Here is a 20,611-nt window from a genome sequence, read left to right as displayed (position 1 = left end):
ACCAGTTAAACAAATGAGACAAAAATATTGTACTTGGTCATTTATTTATTAAGGAAAATGATCGAATATTACATATTAGTGAGTGGCAAAAGTATATGAACCTCTAGGATTAGCAGTTAGTTTGAAGGTGAAATTAGAGTCAGGTGTTTTCAATCAATGGGATGACAATCAGGTGTGAGTTATTTATATAACAGGGAGCTATCAAAGTCTGCTCTTCACAACACGTTTGTGGAAGTGTATCATGGCACGAACAAAGGAGATTTCTGAGGACCTCAGAAAAAGAATTGTTGATGCTCATCAGGCTGGAAAAGGTTACAAAACCATCTCTAAAGAGTTTGGACTCCACCATACCACAGTCAGAGAGATTGTGTACAAATGGAGGAAATTCAAGACCATTGTTACCCTCCCTAGGAGTGGTCAACCAACAAAGATCATTCCAAGAGCAAGGTGTGTAATAGTCGGCGAGGTCACAAAGGACCGCAGGGTAACTTCTAAGCAACTGAAGGCCTCTCTCACATTGGCTAATGTTCATGTTCATGAGTCCACCATCAGGGGAACACTGAACAACAATGGTGTGCATGGCAGGGTTGCAAGGAGAAAGCCACTGCTCTCCAAAAAAAACATTGCTGCTCATCTGCAGTTTGCCAAAGATCACGTGGACAAACCAGAAGGCTATTGGAAGAATGTTTTGTGGACGGATGAGACCAAAATAGAACTTTTTGGTTTAAATGAAAAGCGTTATGTTTGGAGAAAGGAAAACGCTGCATTCAAGCATAAGAACCTTATCCCATCTGTGAAACATGGTGGTGGTAGTATCATGGTTTGGGCCTGTTTTGCTGCAACTGGGCCAAGACGGCTTGCCTTCATTGATGGAACAATGAATTCTGAATTATATCAAAGAATTCTAAAGGAAGATGTCAGGACATCTGTCCAAGAACTGAATCTCAATAGAAGGTGGGTCATGCAGCAAGATAACAACCCTAAGCGCACAAGTCATTCTACCAAAGAATGGTTAAAGGAGAATAAAGTTAATGTTTTGGAATGCCCAAGTCAAAGTCCTGACCTTAATCCAATCGAAATGTTGTGGAAGGACCTGAAGCGAGCAGTTAATGTGAGGAAACCCACCAACATCCCAGAATTGAAGTTGTTCTGTACGGAGGAATGGGCTAAAATTCCTCCAAGCCGGTGTGCAAGACTGATTAACAGTTACCGGAAATGTTTAGTTGCAGTTATTGCTGCAAAGGGGGGTTACACCAGATACTGAAAGTAAAGGTTCACATACTTTTGCGACTCACAAATATGTACTACTCGATCATTTTCCTTAATAAATAAATGACCAAGTATAATATTTTTGTCTCATTTGTTTAACTGGTTTCTCTTTATCTACTTTTAGGACTTGAGTGAAAATCTGATGATGTTTTGGGTCATATTTATGCAGAAATATAGAAAACTAGCAAACCCGCGGTGTAGCATACGCCACATAATTATTTATTGATGGGTGAACACTTCCTGAAAGACACAGTTGTCCAAATGGGGTGGGTTTGAGGATACGACTGTGAGTGAATGAAAAGATGGAACTCTGGAGAGAGCAACATACAATTGTCCGTGACTGAAAATTGGTTTTGGCAGATACAGGCATATCTTTTTGAATGTTTGACCCTGTGCCTTATTAATTGTCATTGCAAAGGCCAATCAAACAGGAATTGTCTGCGTGTAAAAGTAGAAGGCAAATTTGAATCTGATGGGGTCAGGGATATCTCGGAAGTGAATGGTGATAGAAGCTGGAAGCATTTGGGACATTGCCACAATTTCTGCCTCATCACCATAAACTCCGGAAGTATTCATGTAGTCAGCGTATTGTTGAGCAGACTGTATGACTATGCTTCTGTGACTAAGAACAATGCTCTGTCGTGAGCAAGGGTGGACGCAGGAGGGGGGTTGGAGTTGGCGGGCGGGACTCTGTCGTGCGTATCCCATGACGCGGAAGGAGGGTTAGACTTGGCGGGCGGAGCTCTGTCTTGCGTGCGTGCATATCCCATGGTCGGGTGACTTGGTGGATTATATATAGAAAAGCAGCTGGAACCAAAAAGAACAATGAAAAGTCAACGTGGCTCAGAGGTGCATGTGGACTGTAGCTGAGACGAAAGCAACTGAGGTGGTGTTTGGTGAGGTCTTGCATGCTGGCACATGAGCAGGCAGTATGCATGCCTCGAGAGCGAGGGTGGACGCGGAAGGAGGGTTAGAGTTGGCGGGCGGGGCTCTGTCGTGCGTATCCCATGGTCTCTGTCTTGCGTGCCATGGTCGGTTGCTTAGTGAATTGTTGGTGGGCGGGGCTCTGTCTTGCGTCTTGCCTGCCTTAGTGAATTATATATATATAGATTCTAAAGGGTTCACAAACTTTCAAGCACAACTGTATATCTAATGTTTAAATTTTTTTTAGCTTTTGCTAATTTAAGAATTGTTTCTAAATTTCTGATAGGGGAGTTCATCTAAACAACTATCAGCCATTAGCAGATGAACAGGAAAATATTGCTTATAAAGGAAGAGTATGTTTAAATGATTGTACACAAAATGCAACACATTTTTATTTTTATAGCAGAAATAGGGGGTAACTCTAAAGGTTTGCAATGATCAAATACAATAATAGGTTTTCACGATATTCTATTACATTAAGAACTGTACAAGAACACATAAAGCAAGGCACTCTCTGAATGCCTTAGGGAATAAACTGTTTATTACTAATTCTTAAGGTGACCATTTGAGTGATACTGCCATATTTATATATAAACACATATATGAACTGCAAATAAAACAGACATTCCAAGCACATTTTGGCTGATTTTATTTCCTTGTTTATAATACTGTATGTCAATAACCATTATAATCAGGGTGTTTATTTAATATATTTGTAAACCAATGAATATCACATAAATATTCTTTCAGAATAACTATTTCCTAACTGTATCACACATGAAATCTCTTTCTTACTTGGTGCACACTAGATGTCAAAAATAATCTTGAGGTCAGCTAAAGTAAGTTTATTGAAGGAGCTTCCCATTCCAGATAAAACACTTTTGGCTAGTTCTTTCTTCTTGCCTTGAAGCTGTGATATTTTCTCTTCAACTGTGCCTTCACAAACAAACCTAAACGTCAAAAAGAAAATCCATGAGAACAATACATACCAAAGTTAAGATGCACATTTAAGATTTCTCTTGAAAAGCTCAATTACATTTTAATATTAATAAAGCAAAATTGATATTTCAGTTACTGGAACAACCACTTTGAAAACAATGCCTGGCTATGAATATTTAATATTTTTCATAACAATTGGTATCTAAACTGCAGTATTGCTGCTGCCTTCTTTAAGAGAACCTTAGGCACAAGTTTATGAGAATTTGCCACAGATCTTTGTTTTCTTAGTAACCTACAGTCACTAAAAGCTTGGCTAATAACTTAATGTTATTCTGGTTTGGTTATTAGCAGTGCGTTAGATCTAATTTACTAATTTACATTATCTTCTGCTACCTGCCAGCAGTGCTTCATGCACAAAGAACAGTATTACTCAGACTGTGCACATTTGGCTCTAAATGTGCCTCTTAAAGCAATCAGCACATCTCCTTATTGATAAGACAGAGTCAGACCAGTTTTAGTGCTTGATTTGTTGTTGCACTTTACAGTAAATTAATGCTAATTATTCTTGTAGTCAATATTTTCTGGCAAAAAGCAGACATGATCAGATAGCCAGCACCCTGCAAAAGACACTGCAAGGCTCAAAAGATGTTTTATTATTTAGAATTCAAAGCTACTTACCATTAACAGATAAACCAAACTCATTAATAACTGAGAACTTGCATTTCTTTCAAGCTTTCCAGTATTTTAAGTGCTTCTGTAATGTACAATACTGTACTGTATTTGGCTTGTAGTGGAAATCACCATTTTGAAGGCACATATAGCAGCTGCGCAGGCCATGTCAATTTCCTCTAAGCACATCAGTAAAGCAGTTAATCTCACATTATTTATTGTGTTGCCAGTTAAGCAGCGAAGTTACTTTTATTACCAGCTGTGAGATGAACATCCATCCATCCATTTTCCAACCCGCTGAATCCGAACACAGGGTCACGGGGGTCTGCTGGAGCCAATCCCAGCCAACACAGGGCACAAGGCAGGAACCAATCCCGGGCAGGGTGCCAACCCACCGCAGGACACACACAAACACACCCACACACCAAGCACACACTAGGGCCAATTTAGAATCGCCAATCCACCTAACCTGCATGTCTTTGGAATGTGGGAGGAAACCGGAGCGCCCGGAGGAAACCCACGCAGACACGGGGAGAACATGCAAACTCCATGCAGGGCGGACCCGGGAAGCGAACCCAGGTCCCCAGATCTCCCAACTGCGAGGCAGCAGCGCTACCCACTGCGCCACTGTGCCGCCCGAGATGAACATGTAAAGCCAAAATGAAACATCCTAATCTGTTAACCTGTTAATGAAAATTTAAGTAACCTATATTTAAATCAGGAAAGCCTTTAAGTATCTGGTGGAGTGTGCACAGTACAGTCTTTCCACTACTATAATGGGTTTCATACATCCTTGTACTTTGTATTGTAAAATTGTGTGATTAGGTCTATAATGTGAAAAAAAATGTTCACTCCTGTTTGACAGTGGGATGTAAATATTGTTTTGAGTGGTTGTCAAATTGCACGACGACAAAAAAATATACACGTTTTTACTTTCATCTATCTCGGAAGAATGGAGAGATGACAAAGGTCCTCACTAATTTGTACTGCCTAAACAAAATTTCACTTTTGTTATTGTAGCCTATGTGTACGGTTTAATACTAAAAAATGCATGGCTAATTTACAGTACAAATGGGCTCTTGGTTTTCAGAAACCTCACAGTAACAAGTTGTTTGCATGGTGTCAGATTCATGAAGGTTTTTGGACCCCCTGTCTTTTGGAATATGTAGAATTTTTTTTCCCCCAATGATGTAGTCGTCCCCATGAAGCTGTAGCAGAAGGCAGGTGGGTGTTAGCAAAAGGAAAATCAGGTTTTGGCTGCTTGTGTTTAAAACGTGGCAAAAAACAGTTTGTGTTAAAGCCTCACAAATCCAGTAAATGGCATAAACAGCTGGAACTAGCTATCATTCTTCTTCTTCTTCTTTCGGCTGCTGTTAGGGGATGCCACAGTGGATCATCTTCTTCCATATCTTTCTGCCCTCTGCATCGTATTCTGTTACACCCATCACATGCATGTCCTCTCTCACCACATCCATAAACCTTCTCTTAGGCCTTCCTCTTTACCTCTTCCCTGGCAGCTCCATCCTTAGCATCCTTCTCCCAATATACCCAGCATCTCTCCTCTGCACATGTCCAAACCAACACAATCTCGCCTCTCTGACTTTGTCTCCCAACTGTCCAACTTTAGCTGACCCTCTAATGTACTCATTTCTAATCCTATCCATCCTCGTCACACTCAGTGCAAATCTTAGCATCTTTAACTCTGCCACCTCCAGTTCTGTTTCCTGCTTTCTGGTCATTGCCACCGTCTCCAACCCATATAACATAGCTGGTCTCACTACCGTCCTGCAGACCTTCCCTTTCACTCTTGATGATACCCGCCTGTCACAAATCACTCCTGACACTTTTCTCCAACCATTCCACCCTGCCTACACTCTCTTTTCACCTCTTCCACAATCCCCATTACTCTGTACTGTTGATCCCAAGTATTTAAACTCATCCACCTTCGCCAACTCTACTCTCTGCATCTTCACCATTCCACTGACCTCCCTCTCATTTACACACATGTATTCTGTTTTGTTCCTACTGACCTTCATTCCTCTCCTCTCTAGAGCATATCTCCACCTCTCCAGGGTCTCCTCAACCTGCTCACTAATATCGCTACAGATCACAATGTCACCAGCAAACATCATAGTCCACGGGGACTCCTGTCTAATCTCGTCTGTCAACCTGTCCATCACCATTGCAAATAAGAAAGGGCTCAGAGCTGATCCCTGATGTAATCACACTTCCACATTGAATGCATCCGTCGCTCCTACTGTAGACCTCACCACTGTCGCACTTCCCTCGTACATATCCTGTACAACTCTTATGTACTTCTCTGCCACTCCCGACTTCCTCATACAATACCACAGCTCCTCTCGAGGCACCCTGTCATATGCTTTCTCCAGGTCCACAAAGACACAGTGCAACTCCTTCTGGCCTTCTCTAAACTTCTCCATCCACATCCTCAGAGCAAACATCACATCTGTGGCCGTCTTTCTTGGCATGAAACCATACTGTTGCTCACTAATCATCACCTCACTTCTTAACCTAGCTTCCACTACTCTTTCCCATAACTTCATGCTGTGGATAATCAATTTTAACCCCCTGTAGTTATTGCAGTCCTGCACAACCCCTTTATTCTTAAACATCGGCTCCTGTACATTTCTTCTCCATTCTTCAGGCATCCTCTCACTTTCCAAGATTTCATTAAATAATCTGGTTAAAAACTCCACAGTCATCTCTCCTAAACACCTCCATGCTTCCACAGGTATACCATTTTTCATCCTCTTCATAGTGGTCCTTACTTCCTCCTTGCTAATCCGTTGCACTTCCTGATTCACTATCTCCACATCATCCAACCTTTTCTCTCTCTCATTCTCTTCATTCATCAGCCTCACAAAGTACTCTTTCCATCTGCTCAACACACTCTCCTCGCTTGTGAGTATGTTTCCATCTTTATCCTTTATCACCCTAACCTGCTGCACATCTTTCCCAGCTCGGTCCCTCTGGCTAGCCAATCGGTACAGGTCCTTTTCTCACTCCTTAGTGTCCAAACTCTCATACAACTCATCATACACCTTTTCTTTAGCCTTCACCACCTCTCTCTTCACCTTGCGCCTTATCTCCTTGTACTCTTGTCTACTTTCTGCATCTCTCTGACTATCTCACTTCTTCTTTGCAATCTTCTTCCTCTGTATACCCTCTTGTACTTCCCCATTCCACCACCAGGTTTCCTTTTCCTCCTTCCTCTGTCCAGATGTCACGCCAAGCACCCTTCTTGCTGTCATCCTTACCACATCTGTTGTAGTTTCCCAACTGTCTGGTAACTCTTCACTACCACCCAGTGCCTGTCTCAACTCCTCCCTAAACTCAACCTTGCAGTCTTCCTTTTTCAACTTCCACCATTTGATCCTTGACTCTGCCCTCACTCTCTTCCTCTTCTTGATCTCCAACGTTATCCTACAGACCACCATCCTATAATGCTTAACTACACTTTCCCCAGTCACCAATTTGCAGTCTTCAATCTCCTTCAGATCAACTCTTCTGCATAGGATGTAATCTACCTGTGTGCATCATCCTCCACTCTTGTACGTCATCCCTTGTATGTTCCTCCCTCTTCTTAAAATACGTATTCCCCACAGCCATGTCCACCCTTTTGGCAAAATCCACTATCCTCTGACAGTCTTCATTCCTCTCCTTGACACCATACCTACCCATCACCTCCTCGTCTCCTCTGTTCTCTTCACCAACATGTCCCTCTTCTTAAAATACGTATTCACCACAGCCATGTCCATTCTTTTGGCAAAATCCACTGTCATCTGACCATTTCTCATTGACAACATACCTACCCATCACCTCGTCTCCTGGAACTAGCTATCATTCATTACACTAATTCTGAATTAGTCATTAAAAAAGGAGAACTTAATCACACTATAAAACATCTTGATAAAGTGTAGAAAGTACAACAATAAATTTTACATTGTGTTTTTTTCAGTTGTGCGTAAATTGTGTTTGCATTTATATCCTAAATTTGTATTATGTTTTTCTAAAAGATACAATGCCAATACCAGTTTTCCATTGAGCAGAAATGTAGAAATAGGCACTATGATGTCAAGAATGAATTGCCTCTTCATTGAGCACATGTATTTTCACAGGCTGCTGTTCTTACCTGTGTATAGTGACATCTCTGAGTTGGCCAACCCGGTAAACACGATCACAAGCTTGGTCTTCCAAAGCAGGGTTCCTATAATTTAAAGCATATAGTAGTAAACTACATTTAGTTTTTGGTAAAGATGTTACAGTCATGTAATTATTAATCATCCATTGTGTGGTACAGAATATTCAGTTGTCATTCTGGTTCATATTATTTCTAAACATTTTGATAAACCAAATACTTATGCAAGAGCCCTATTTTTGGATTTTTGGGGCGGAGTGGTGGCTGGTATCCAGAAGGTTGCCGGTTTGAATCCCCATCACTGCCAAAAGAGATCTTACTCTGCTGGGCCCTTGAGCAAGACCCTTAACCTGTAATTGCTCCAGGGGCACTATACAATGGCTGACCCTGCGCTCTGACCCCAAGGGGTATGCGAAAACTAACAAATTCCTAATACAAGAAATTGTATAAGGCGAAATAAAGAAAAAAAAAAGTAGACAGTCTGGTGTCAAAAATTGTCTAATGGGAATTGAATTCTTATTTGATCCACTGGTATGACTGTTTTCTTACTAACAGAGCCCAGATCATAAAGATGAGTAAAACCCTTTTAATCTGCAATAACAACTAATGTTGGAGTTCTCCAGGGCCACACTTTTCACTTTTTATACTGATAATTGCTGTATAAATACACAAAATTAATACATCATTAAAGTATTCTGATAATACATTATTATTATCTTTGTTGAGTAACTCAAGGCAATCCAGGGCTGCGCCAACATGGTGTGAACAAAGTGGTCAAGTAAAGCTATAATAGTACTCTTAAGAGTAACACAAAGAAAACAACAGAAATTGTATTTAGCTCACCATCTGACTCACACAAAGTATCTATCGTTACTGATAATGAAAAATAATTAGCAGGTACGTTCATATAAATATTTGGGTGTATTGATACATAACTGGTTAACCCTGGAAAGATCACATCAAATTTGTCTGTAAAAACATAAAGCCAAGGTTTTACTTCCTCCATTGCCTTAGGCCTTTTGGGGCAAGTAGACAGATTCTTTTGTTATTTTATACTTCTGTGAATGTAAGTGTTTTACAGTATTGTAACACAGGTACAAGTGTTTACGGTAATGGATAAAGTCAAAACTGTTGTACCAGATAAAGATCTATTCAGAGATTGTCAGCTAACTCCTAGAGAAACTTTATGAATCAGCCTAGCATAGTAACATATTAAGGCTGGCAAATAACACTGCTTCTGATCCCTAACCATGTCCTGATCAGTTAATATAACTTATTACCATCAAATCAAAGATACAGGGTTCCAAAATTTAGTAGGGTTAGACTGAGGAACTCCTTTGTGCTTCAACCTTTAAATTAAATGTGGAACTTATCTCCAGTTCAAACGTACATTCAACATTGTGTCATTGTGACATGTTAAATGCATGTATTACGTTGTTTTAATTTGAGTTATTTGGATGGTGCTCTAGATGGAGTGCTATGATACAAGAAAAATTTCAGACGTGTCTAAAAATAAGGTTTTATCATCATTATTTTACATTTTACCTAATTTTATGTGATGTATTATATACCTACCCTAATTAAAAGAAAAGATTAGTGTTTCAGAAAAGTTGTGTTCAGGAGAATAAAAATACTAGACACAAATCCATGCCATTGTGGATAGAAAGCCAACATATACTGTTCTCATTAAAGGTAACATATTTTCTTTCTCATACATTTAGGTAAACAACACAGTTTACAATAGGATTAAATTATATACATGTGTCTAACATCACCAACATAATATCTGCATTTGTTTAAACAATATCGGATAATGTATTATCATTATCTTATATTACTGTCTCCATAATAAAATACTTATGTAGTGAGTTATAATGTCTTTAAATAATTCTAAATTATTATTTTGAGTCCAGTCATTACTAATATAAATATTATGCAACTACCACTCTGGACTTGCCCCTGGTGAGAGGTGCCGAGTGGGTGTGGGCATACTATTGCCCCCTGACTTGGAGCCTGTTCACTGGGGTTCACCCCAGTAGACGAAAGGGTAGCCTTCCTCCGCCTTCAGGTGGGGGGACGGTTCCTAATTGTCATTTGCGTGTATGCGCCGAACAGCAGTCTGGAGTACCCATCCTTTTTGGACTCTCTGGAGGGGGTGCTAGAGGGTGCACCTGCTGGGGACTCCCTTGTTCTGCTGGGAGACTTCAATGCTCATGTGGGCAATGACAGTTAGACCTGAAAGGCATGATTGGGAGGAATGGTCCCGAGTTGTGTTTTGTTATTGGACTTCTGTGCTCATCACGGATTGTCCATAACGAACACCATGGTCAGGCATAGGGGTGTCCATATGTGCACCTGGCACCAGGACACCCTAGGCCTCAGATTCGATTTGATTGACTTCGTGGTTGTGTTATCGGACTTGCGGCCACAGGTCCTGGACACTCGGGCAAAGAGAGGGGCAGAGCTATCAACTGATCACCGCCTCGTGGTGAGTTGGCTTCGTTGGTGGGGGAGGATGCCGGTCAGGCCTGGTAGGCCCAAACGTATTGTGAGGGTCTGCTGGGAACGTCTGGCAGAGTCCCCTGTCAGAAGTAGCTTAAACTCCCACCTCTGGCAGAACTTTGACCACGTCCCGAGGGAGGTGGGGGACATTGAGTCTGAATGGGCTATGTTCCATCCCTCTATTGTCGAGGCGGTTGACCGGAGCTGTGGCCATAAGGTGGTTGGTGCCTGTTGTGGCGGCAATCCCCGAACCGGTTGGTGGATACCGGTGGTGAGGGATGCCGCCAAGCTGAAGAAGGAGTCCTACAGGACCCTGTGGGACTCCAGAGGTGGATAACAGGTACCGACAGGCCAAGCGGAATGCGGCTTCGGTGGTTGCTGAGGCGAAAACTTGGCGTGGGAGGAGTTTGGGGAGGCCATGGAGAACGACTTCGAGGAGATTCTGGTCCACCATCTCGCGTCTCAGGAGGGGGAAAGCAGTGCAGTGTCAACACTGTATATAGTGGGGATGGTGCGCTGCTGACCTCAACTCGGGACATTGTGGGTCGGTGCGGGGAGTACTTCAAAGACCTCCTCAATCCCACTAACATGTCTTCCAATGAAGAAGCAGAGCCTGGGGACTCGGAGGTGGGCTTTCCCATCTCTGGGACTGAGGTCACCGAGGTGGTCAAAAAACTCTTTGGTAGCAGGGCCCCAGGGGTGGATGAGATACGCCCGGAGTTCCTCAAGGCTCTGGATGTTGTAGGACTGTCTTGGTTGACACGCCCCTGCAACATCGCATGGACATCGGGGACAGCGCCACTGGACTGGCAAAACGGGGTGGTGGTGGTCCCCCTCTTTAAGAAGGGGGACCAGAGGGTGTGTTCCAACTACAGAGGGATCACACTCCTCAGCCTCCCTGGAAAACTCTATTCGGGGGTCCTGCAGAGGAGGGTCCATCAGATAGTCGAACCTCGGATTCAGGAGGAACAGTGTGGTTTTCGTCCTAGTCGTGGACCCTTGAGTCCTGGAGGGTGCATAGCAGTTTGCCTAACCAGTCTACATGTGTTTTGTGGACTTGGAAAAGGCATTCGACGTGTCCCTCGGGGAATCCTGAGGGGGGTGCTCTGGGAGTATGGGGTACCGGACCCCCAGATAAGAGCTGTTCGGTTCCTGTACAACCGGTGTCAGAGCTTGGTCCGCATTGCCAGCAGTAAGTCCGGTGAGAGTTGGACTCGGCCAGGGCTGCCCTTTGTCACGGATTCTATTCATAACATTTATGAACAGAATTTCTAGGCGCAGCCAGGGCGTTGAGGGTGTCCGGTTGGTTTGGTGGGCTCAGGATTGGGTCACTGCTTTTTGCAGATGATGTTGTCCGGTTTGCTTTGTCTGGCCGTGATCTTCAGGTCTCTCTGGATCGGTTCGCGCCCGAGTGTGAAGCGGCTGGGATGGGAATCAGCACCTCCAAATCAGAGACCATGGTCCTCAGCCGAAAAATGGTGAAATGCCCTCTTAGGGTTGGGAGCGAGATCCTGCCCCAAGTGGAGGAGTTCAAGTATCTCGGGGTCTTGTTCACGAGTGAGGGAAGAATAGAGCGGGAGATCGACAGGCGGATCGGTGTGGCATCCTCAGTGAAGTGGGCCCTGCACCGGTCTGTCATGGTTAAAAAGGGAGCTGAGCCGAAAAATAAAGCTCTCAATTTACCAGTCGATCTACGTTCCTACCCTCACTTATGGTCATGAGCTGTGGGTATTGACTGAAAGAACGAGATCGCAAATACAAGCGGCTGAAATGAGTTTCCTCTGCAGGGTGTCTGGGCTTTCCCTTAAAGATAGGGTGAGAAGCTTGGTCATCTGGGAGGAGCTCAGTAGAGCCACTGCTCCTTTGCATCGAGAGGAGTCAGATGAGGTAGCTCGGGCAACTGATTAAGATGCCTCCTAGACACCTCCCTGTTGAGGTGTTCCGGGCATGTCTCTCGGCTGGCCTGGGAACACCTCGGAATTCCCACAGAAGAGCTAGTAGAAGTGGCCAGGGAGAGGGAAGTCTAGGTATCTCTGCTCACGCTGTTGCCCCCGTGACCCGATCTCAGATAAGCGGAAGAGAATGGATGGATGGATGGGATAAATCAGAAATTCGAATTTACATAACTCACTTTTTTTCTGGTCTGGAAAAATTTTTAGATGCTCCAATTTACTTTTTATAATACCAAGTCCCAACTGCAACTCTTTGATGGATTTTAAAATCCAATACACATTACTTTTAGTTAATTTTACTTTATACAGACACCTTATATCAAACAGGGCCATTTTCAATGGAGGTGTGACATAAGAGAGAAGTGCAGTAAAAGTGAACCCACAAGGCTACAGTACAAGATGCTTATTTTTGGTGAATTTAAGACTACTTTCACGAATTTTTTGACAATGTCACATATCTCTTTCATGTTACAACATGCTTGCAATTTTAGACTTGAACTTTGGGATCTACAGCAAGTTCACTTACTGCCAATATACATCCACCACCCTGATAACTGGGAACTGCCATTTTAGATAGGGCTTCTCAATTACTGGCTCAAGTGGTTTGACTGTTCCCTCATTTGTTTTCCCCGTAATGTGTTTACATCCATTCTTATTTCATAATACTGAAACAGATAATCACAGTCTATTTCAAAATCTGCCATGAGATAATGATGTAGCAATATAGTCATTCACTGACTTACGGCTCCAAATGGGACCAGCCACTGGGCCATATCCACATTACTAACCGAGAATGTTAAACCGGATGGACGCAGGGACATCCGGCCATGGGCCGTGGACGCAAAAGACGTACTGCGCAGGCGCCCCAAGAAAAACGTACTGCGCAGGCGCCCCAAGAAATGAGGCGCCGCGACCACAGAAAAAAGGAGTCAGCACAGAAAAAAGGAGTCAAAGAAATGAGGCGTCGCGACCACAGAAAAAAGGAGTCAGCACAGAAAAAAGGAGTCAAACGCCGGCGCCGCACGAAACCCATTGCACACGAAACTAGCACACAAAAAAAAAAAGAAGCCGCTCGCGCCCCACAAATCCCACACCAACCTCCAAGTACCCCCCCCCCCCCCCACAAGCAACGGACGGGACACACACAAAGAGGAGGATTCAACAAGCCCCTGGCACACAAAAAAAAAGAAGCCGCACCCCCCCCTACAAGCAACGGATGGGACACACGCAAAGAGGGGGATTCAACAAGCCCCTGGCACACAAAAAAAAAGAAGCCGCTCGCACCCCACCAATCCCACCACCCCTTCCAAGCAACATCCCCCCCCCTCCTCAGACGCCGGCAAAGCACACAGCGCCGCACGAATCCCATTGCACACGAAACGGGACGCACACAAAGAGGAGGATTCAACAAGCTCCTAGCACACCAAAAAAAAGAAGCCGTGACCGCCACACAAAGCCCATTAGACACGAAACGGGACAGACTACGGACATGGCACACGAAACGTTCAGAAAAACAACGATTCAGACCCACAAACACACTAACATCAATAAGAAGTGACACCCAAAGCCCCATTTCTGAAGGATCCGTCCGTATTAAACATACGTCATCTCAACACCTTCACACTATGCAGCATAGGTGGATCTCCTTACACTGAAGCACTATTAATCGTTCAACTGCAGAAAAGGCTCCATATTAACAGTGAGTGCGATCCTCCTTATTACTTATCCATATTTCTCACGCTGAAGAACAAACAAGTCATGAATACACGATCACAGGTACAAAACGATACGGCTCGGATAACGGGACCAAACACACGAACCCGCATGAAAAAACAAAATACACGGCGGCGCATACAACGCGCTTCTGAACCTCCGGAAGAAAAAATGTCTCGGCTCCAAAAACGCAAAGCTCAACTAACACATTAACAGAAACGAGCGCATATGGACAGACACAATGAACGTACACGCATACAGCACGCGTCTCAAAGTGCTGCATCGAAACAGGCACGGATTCAAAACGAAACACCTCCCGTCTCAGACATACAGAAACGGCAGCGAAGGGACAAAATAAATAAACGCAGACGTCTACACCGCGCATCTGGAATGCCGAAAAACAAGCAGGCAAGGCTCCAAAAAGAGAAAGCTCAACTGACCGACATACAAAAACGAGCAAGACTCAATACAAACAATGCACGTAGTAGACTACAACGGGCTTCTCACACAGCACAGGCAAATCGATTACAGCTCCAAAACAACACGTCCCAAATACTACACATACAACAACGCGCCTCTCAAACGGCACAAGCAAAAGATACACGTCACGGACATCAACGACAGACACCTGCTAAACACTTGCGCCAGTTAGCTGACAACGCGTTCAATAATGAGTCCACTATTCAGGAAAATTCATTGGGATTAATGAATGTCATTTGCAATCATTGTCATTCACTTAACTTCCCTGAAGAAACAACTGACAATACAAGTAATGAATTTACACGTTGTTGTCAAAAGGGTCAAATTAGACTGCCTCCTTTACATTCATATCCTGAATATCTACAGAACCTTCTAACTAACGATGTACCTGAAAGTGAAAACTTTATGAACTGCATTACATCCTACAAATCGGTATCCACTATGAATATGAACATGAACAGTGGCACTGCACATGACATCCGTCTTGCAAAACTGTTAATTATTGATGAATGTACAATGGCATCCAGTCACTTACTCAACACCATTCATAAACTTCTACAAACGTTGATGAATAATAATATTCCCTTTGGAGGAAAGGTACTTTTATTAGGAGGAGATTTTAGACAGTGCTTAGCTATTGTTCCACATGCCATGCGCTCAGCTATTGTTCAGTGCACCTTAAAATACGCAGACAATTGACATTGCTTTCAAAACATACAGTTAGTACAAAACATGCAATGTCCAGATCCAGATCATAACAATTGGTTATTACATCTGGGAGATGGTACACTCACCAATACAGATAGACTTCACCCAGATATTAGTACAATTGATAGACTTCACCCAGATATTAGTACAATTCCTCAAGCCTTTATCTGCGATGACTTAGTTACAGAGATATTTGGAACAGCAATCTCATTAGACCAAATGCCCCTTTTAACACAACGCGCTATATTATGTCCAAACAATATTAATGTAGAAAACATAAATACCCAAGTCATTGCATTACTTCCTGGAGAGACACAACTCTTTCTAAGCTCTGACAAAGTTGACTCTGATCACGACAATGACCATCTTCATTGACCTTACAAGTTCTGACCTGAAATTACCTTTTACACTTAAAAGGCGTGTACAAAGAAATTTTCCAATAACCCTTTACACTGTGCCACACACTTTATTGTTTGCTTTCTATTTGCATCATCTACACCTTCACACTATTCTATATCTCATTCATACATCACGCTCTTTGTCATTTCCCAACACCAGGGGTTGGCGAGCGAAGCCCCCTAGTGTCAGTCATAAAGTGTACAAGACATTGCAATTGAGGCTCTGTGGATCTGGTGTGGATCACCAGTTTGTATACTTTAACTGTTAGTACAGAGTAGCACAAAGCAATCTTCAAGTCTCAGCAGCCTCATCCGTACAAGGAAAGGTGGTACAGCAAAATGTGTGACAATTAGCCATGTTAAGCAGCGCAGATCAAAACAAACCTAAAAGGACTCTCCAAGAAAAAATATGAGACCTTGTGAAACAGGGGCAGATCTACCACTAGGCTGTTCTGGGTGCACGCCTATGGACCTGTGACAGAAGGAGCCTTTTTACCAATCCAAGGAACGTCAGACACGATGAAATTATCTCAGCCCGACCAACACAAGAGTGGGAACTGCACAGCATTATAATTATATACAACTATTGAGTGTCTACGAGCTGCATAAGGAGGTAAGTCACCCAGGAGTCAGTGGGGATCTTAATCTGGGCTGGCTCTGATATCATAATAATAACAACAAAAGATTAATCACTATTTACAAGATGTTTCTAACTTATTCATGGAAGAAAAAAGTGCAAAGCATCTACCCAGGTTTGAGAGAAAAAAAAAAGAAAAAAGATGCCAGCAGTGTGAAGCATAACTAAAAAAAATGCTGTATGGCCAATCAGAGCCCCACACACTGGAAATCTATAAGTGCAAATCATATATGTATCTATATATTTTTCCTTACATTACTTAGTTTGTGGCCATTTATTGATCACAGCATCAGTACAGGAAAGAAGACAGTCAAGAGACTGCTCCTTCTGCTGCTCCATCACTGCTTTTTTGCAAAGTGTATCATTTACGGCTGCAAGTATTATATTAAAAAAGGCATCATACAGCCTTCGTGGCCTCCATCAACTGATTTTGACAATTTCTAGAACATTATTACTCTATTGAGTTCCTGTGGCCCTTAGCTCTAAATACAAATGGACTCAACTTGGTTGGCCATAAATCGGCACATGACTGCACTTTTATATTTGTGGCTTTGTACTTCCATTATATGCTTAGTTAGTATATGGACATTTACACATTAACACACCTCAACACAATACACCATAAAAAACACAAAAAATTCTCAGCCCCTCTAAATTCAATTCAGAATTGAAAGGGACATGAGACTATCCCGGTCATTCACTACATTACACATTTTCCACATCACTTGCACAATACATTATCCACAACACATTCTTAGGCAATTTAATCATTTCTAACTCTTATTTTTTTTTTAAAATACAGAATGCACCAAAATTACCTCAGAAAAACTGCCATACAGTAAAATATGAATTTGCATACTAATATGAGACGAGACTATTGCCAAGAGATTTTTTTTAATGGCCCACAAGATTTGAAGGGCCAATGCCCACGGTCCTCTCATTCGTGTGAATGCTTTTGTCAGATACAGTTCCTGCGCGCTTATAAAAATTTTTACGTTTTCCTCACTTTTAAGTTCCCAATAAAGTAAGACTTATTATGTCCAAATCTTATTGAAGAATGTCAGCCCATAGGGTTATCAACAGAAGAAATGAGTACATGGGCAATCCTAGCACCGAGAAACGATGAAGTCAAACAAATTAATGCGAAAATTGTCGATCAGTTACACGGCAAATTGGTTAAATGTGTGCCAATAGACTATGCTGAAACAGTTGGTTGTTTACAATATAATATCCCGTAGAATATCTACATCCGTTAGAATTACTGTTGAAAGAAGGATATATCATAATGTTATTGCATAATTTATGTATGAGTGATGGGCTATGTAATAGGACAAAATTAGCTGTATTCAAAATTGGACGAAAAATTCTGACGTAAAATTTTAGCAGGTGACAAGAAATGTAATGTAGTACATCTTCTGTGGATAAGATTAGGCACCAAAGGAGATCTTGATATGCCATTCACATTAAAACGTTTACAGTTTCCCGTTAGAATAGCTTTTCCTATGACAATTAACAAATCACAAGGACAAACATTTATTTATTAGAGAGAAAGAAATGATATTCACTCACGGGCAGTTATAAGTTGTGTTGTCACAATGCAAGTCCAAACACAGAAACAAAATTCAATCCGATATTGATGAAAAGTTAATTCCAAATATTGTTTTTACTGATGTTTTACAGTAAAAGTGTTAATTTAAGTATTTGCATGTTAATTTCAAAGTCAAACAGAACAAAGACGTATAACACAACTAATACCTCTAATGCAAAATGAAACAATTTTCTTTGAATTTATTACATTTTACTATTTTTTATTATGGTTAATTACTCACTTTAATGTAAAATAGTCAGTTCTATTATGCATATGTAAACAATCTGCTTCCCCATACACGAGTTGCAGAGCCACGACGTGACCATCACGTAGTGCCTGTTCGGGGTTTAGCAAGCAAAGTGAACAAGGGGCAGAGCCCCCTAAGTACATAAAAATTATAACTATAGATGGATAAACTGCTTTGCACATTTCTAGCTTTGCAGCTTGTAAGTAATTTCTGATTCACAAGCAACCTGCAAAAGATATAAATCCCATCTCGTTCACCTACCAGTGCAGATCTAATAAGAAAAGGTGATTGCCTCCAACTAGATTTAAGCCAACGCCTCCAGCACAAAGAGACAACAGCATGACCTTAAAAAAAAAAAAAAACAATTATGAAATTTAGATTTTTTTCTTTCCCCAAAACAGTTTTACATTATAGGTCTCCATTAAATCAGTAATTTTTGGGTTTCCTATTTAAAAAATTAAAAGAGTTACTATGTACAATAAATGCATGAAGACAGATATAAGGATTAGACAAGTGCTATAAAAGTTATATTTTGGGTACATATAAAAAAGATTTATATAAAAATAAATTTGGGAAGAGATTTAGTAATAAGGACATATATCACATAATTGTTGTATTCAGCAGAACATAAGTAATTCATCTAGCAGATATCTAAAAGATTACTTTCCACAACTTTGAAAATCATGAAAATGAAACAGTGGCAAGCAGAATTACCGATACATGTCCTTCATCATTTCATCTATCCAACCATTTTCTAACCCACTTAACTACTTTAGGATTATAGCGAGCAAAGGTTGCAAGGTAGGAGCCAACAACCTTAAATACGTCACCTGTCCTTCATACTCATACATCCTGTGACAACTTTGAGTCATGTATTATTAGGAATGTGTGAAGAAAATTAGATTATTAAAATTAGAAAATGCAGACATGGGAAGAATATGCTAACTCCACACAGTTAAGTGTTTAAGCTTGGATTCAAAAACCAGAGTTTTTGTGGGATGGCACCTCTAGTCCATATTAATAAAGGCATAATTGCATAAGTCATTAAAGTTTGTCTAATGGGAAAACTAGATTTTTTTTCACTACACTATTCAATACATAAAATGAATTTTTTCAGACCTTTCACTAGCATGCTCAACTGAGACTATGGGATTCTGGGGAAGTTTTGAATGAAATTCTCAATTGATAGTGAATAATAGCATCACTCAGAAATTGTCTATTTTCTCATATTATCAGTTATTAGATAGATAGATAGATAGATAGATACTTTATTAATCCCAATGGGAAATTCAACACCTATTACCTGCTTTCCTTTACGGTTAGTGTTGAAATCCTCTACCAAATCGATTCTTTTCTTGGGATTCACTGAACCATCTATGGTAGTGTAACTCAAACCCATTTGGTCCAGATGCACAGCAACAATACGCAGCATGCTTGTCCACTGTGACACAATAACACTAGTAGAAAGAAAAAAAAGGATAAAAAACACTTCTTTTCTCACTTTGTTGCTTAAATCTCATTTATTTAATTCAAAGATATCAATATTAGTAAAGTGAAACTACTGTCTCAATGAGTCAGAAAAGAAGTTATCAGTTTTCATCTGGATTAAAATATGCTCTGTACAAACCTTCTATGTAACAGGAGGATGCTAGTAATATTAACTACATTGTACACAAAAAGTGTATTATATATAAAATTAAACACTGGGTGCACAAGGCACAATGGCATACATGTGCACTAGAACCATCAGTTCCTTTATGAATACTGTATTGAACACAACCACTTTGGACTGTGGGAGTGCTGAAGCCTATCCCTGTAGCACTAGGTATTAGGCAGGAAACAGTGCTCAACATGGCACCGATCCATTGATGGGCTGAATATATAAAATTACAGATTCTGAAAATAGAAAGGTAGAAAAAAATGTGTTTTCACCAGCTATGTCCAAACAAGTTTAGTTCTTTCTCAAAGTAAAACATAGCACAACAACAAGTCTATTTACATAGTGTAAATGTCTTTCTATTTCAAATCTATTAAATAAGGTAATTTTTCAGTTATTAAAATGAATAAGACAAGTGGACTTATAACAGTATCTAACAAGAATCATATACTTTTATGATGTTACAATGATAGACATATGAAGGAAGGTGAATACCATTGCATGATTATGGCTGCATGTAGGTAAAGTTGTTTCCTTACCATCTATAATGAAACCTAAAATCAGTAATAGTGTTATTCTTCTCATCTACAAAAACTCCAGATAACAAATAGTTTATGAAGTTATGAAGATGGTTTATTTCAAGTATTTTCCTGAATTAATATTTGTATGTGGACAAAAAAGACAGACAGATAGAGTATAAGCACAGTGTAATGGATGAAAAAACATCCATAGAACAGAACCTCTAAATAAGAATGATTAAAATCTAACA

The 20,611-nt window shown here is 41.1% G+C and overlaps 1 protein-coding gene across 1 annotated transcript in view; it reads right to left on the bottom strand.

Moving 5' to 3' along the window:
* Positions 1-2,801: 2,801 nt before the first annotated feature.
* Positions 2,802-20,611, bottom strand: part of ttf2 (transcription termination factor, RNA polymerase II) — a 75,050-nt gene continuing 57,240 nt past the window's right edge. Inside the window, exons 20-23 of the mRNA XM_028800734.2 lie at positions 19,489-19,642; positions 18,447-18,529; positions 7,955-8,029; positions 2,802-3,143 (exon numbers count right to left, since the gene is read on the bottom strand). Of these exons, the coding sequence (XP_028656567.1) occupies positions 2,999-3,143; positions 7,955-8,029; positions 18,447-18,529; positions 19,489-19,642 (457 nt within the window). The 3' untranslated portion in view covers positions 2,802-2,998. The remainder of the gene's footprint in view (positions 3,144-7,954; positions 8,030-18,446; positions 18,530-19,488; positions 19,643-20,611) is intronic.

This window comes from Erpetoichthys calabaricus, chromosome 4, assembly GCF_900747795.2.
Source record: "Erpetoichthys calabaricus chromosome 4, fErpCal1.3, whole genome shotgun sequence".
NCBI lineage: Eukaryota > Metazoa > Chordata > Cladistia > Polypteriformes > Polypteridae > Erpetoichthys > Erpetoichthys calabaricus.
The sequence above is the reverse complement of the archived record's forward strand: the minus strand, read 5'-3'. Positions and strand labels throughout refer to the sequence as shown.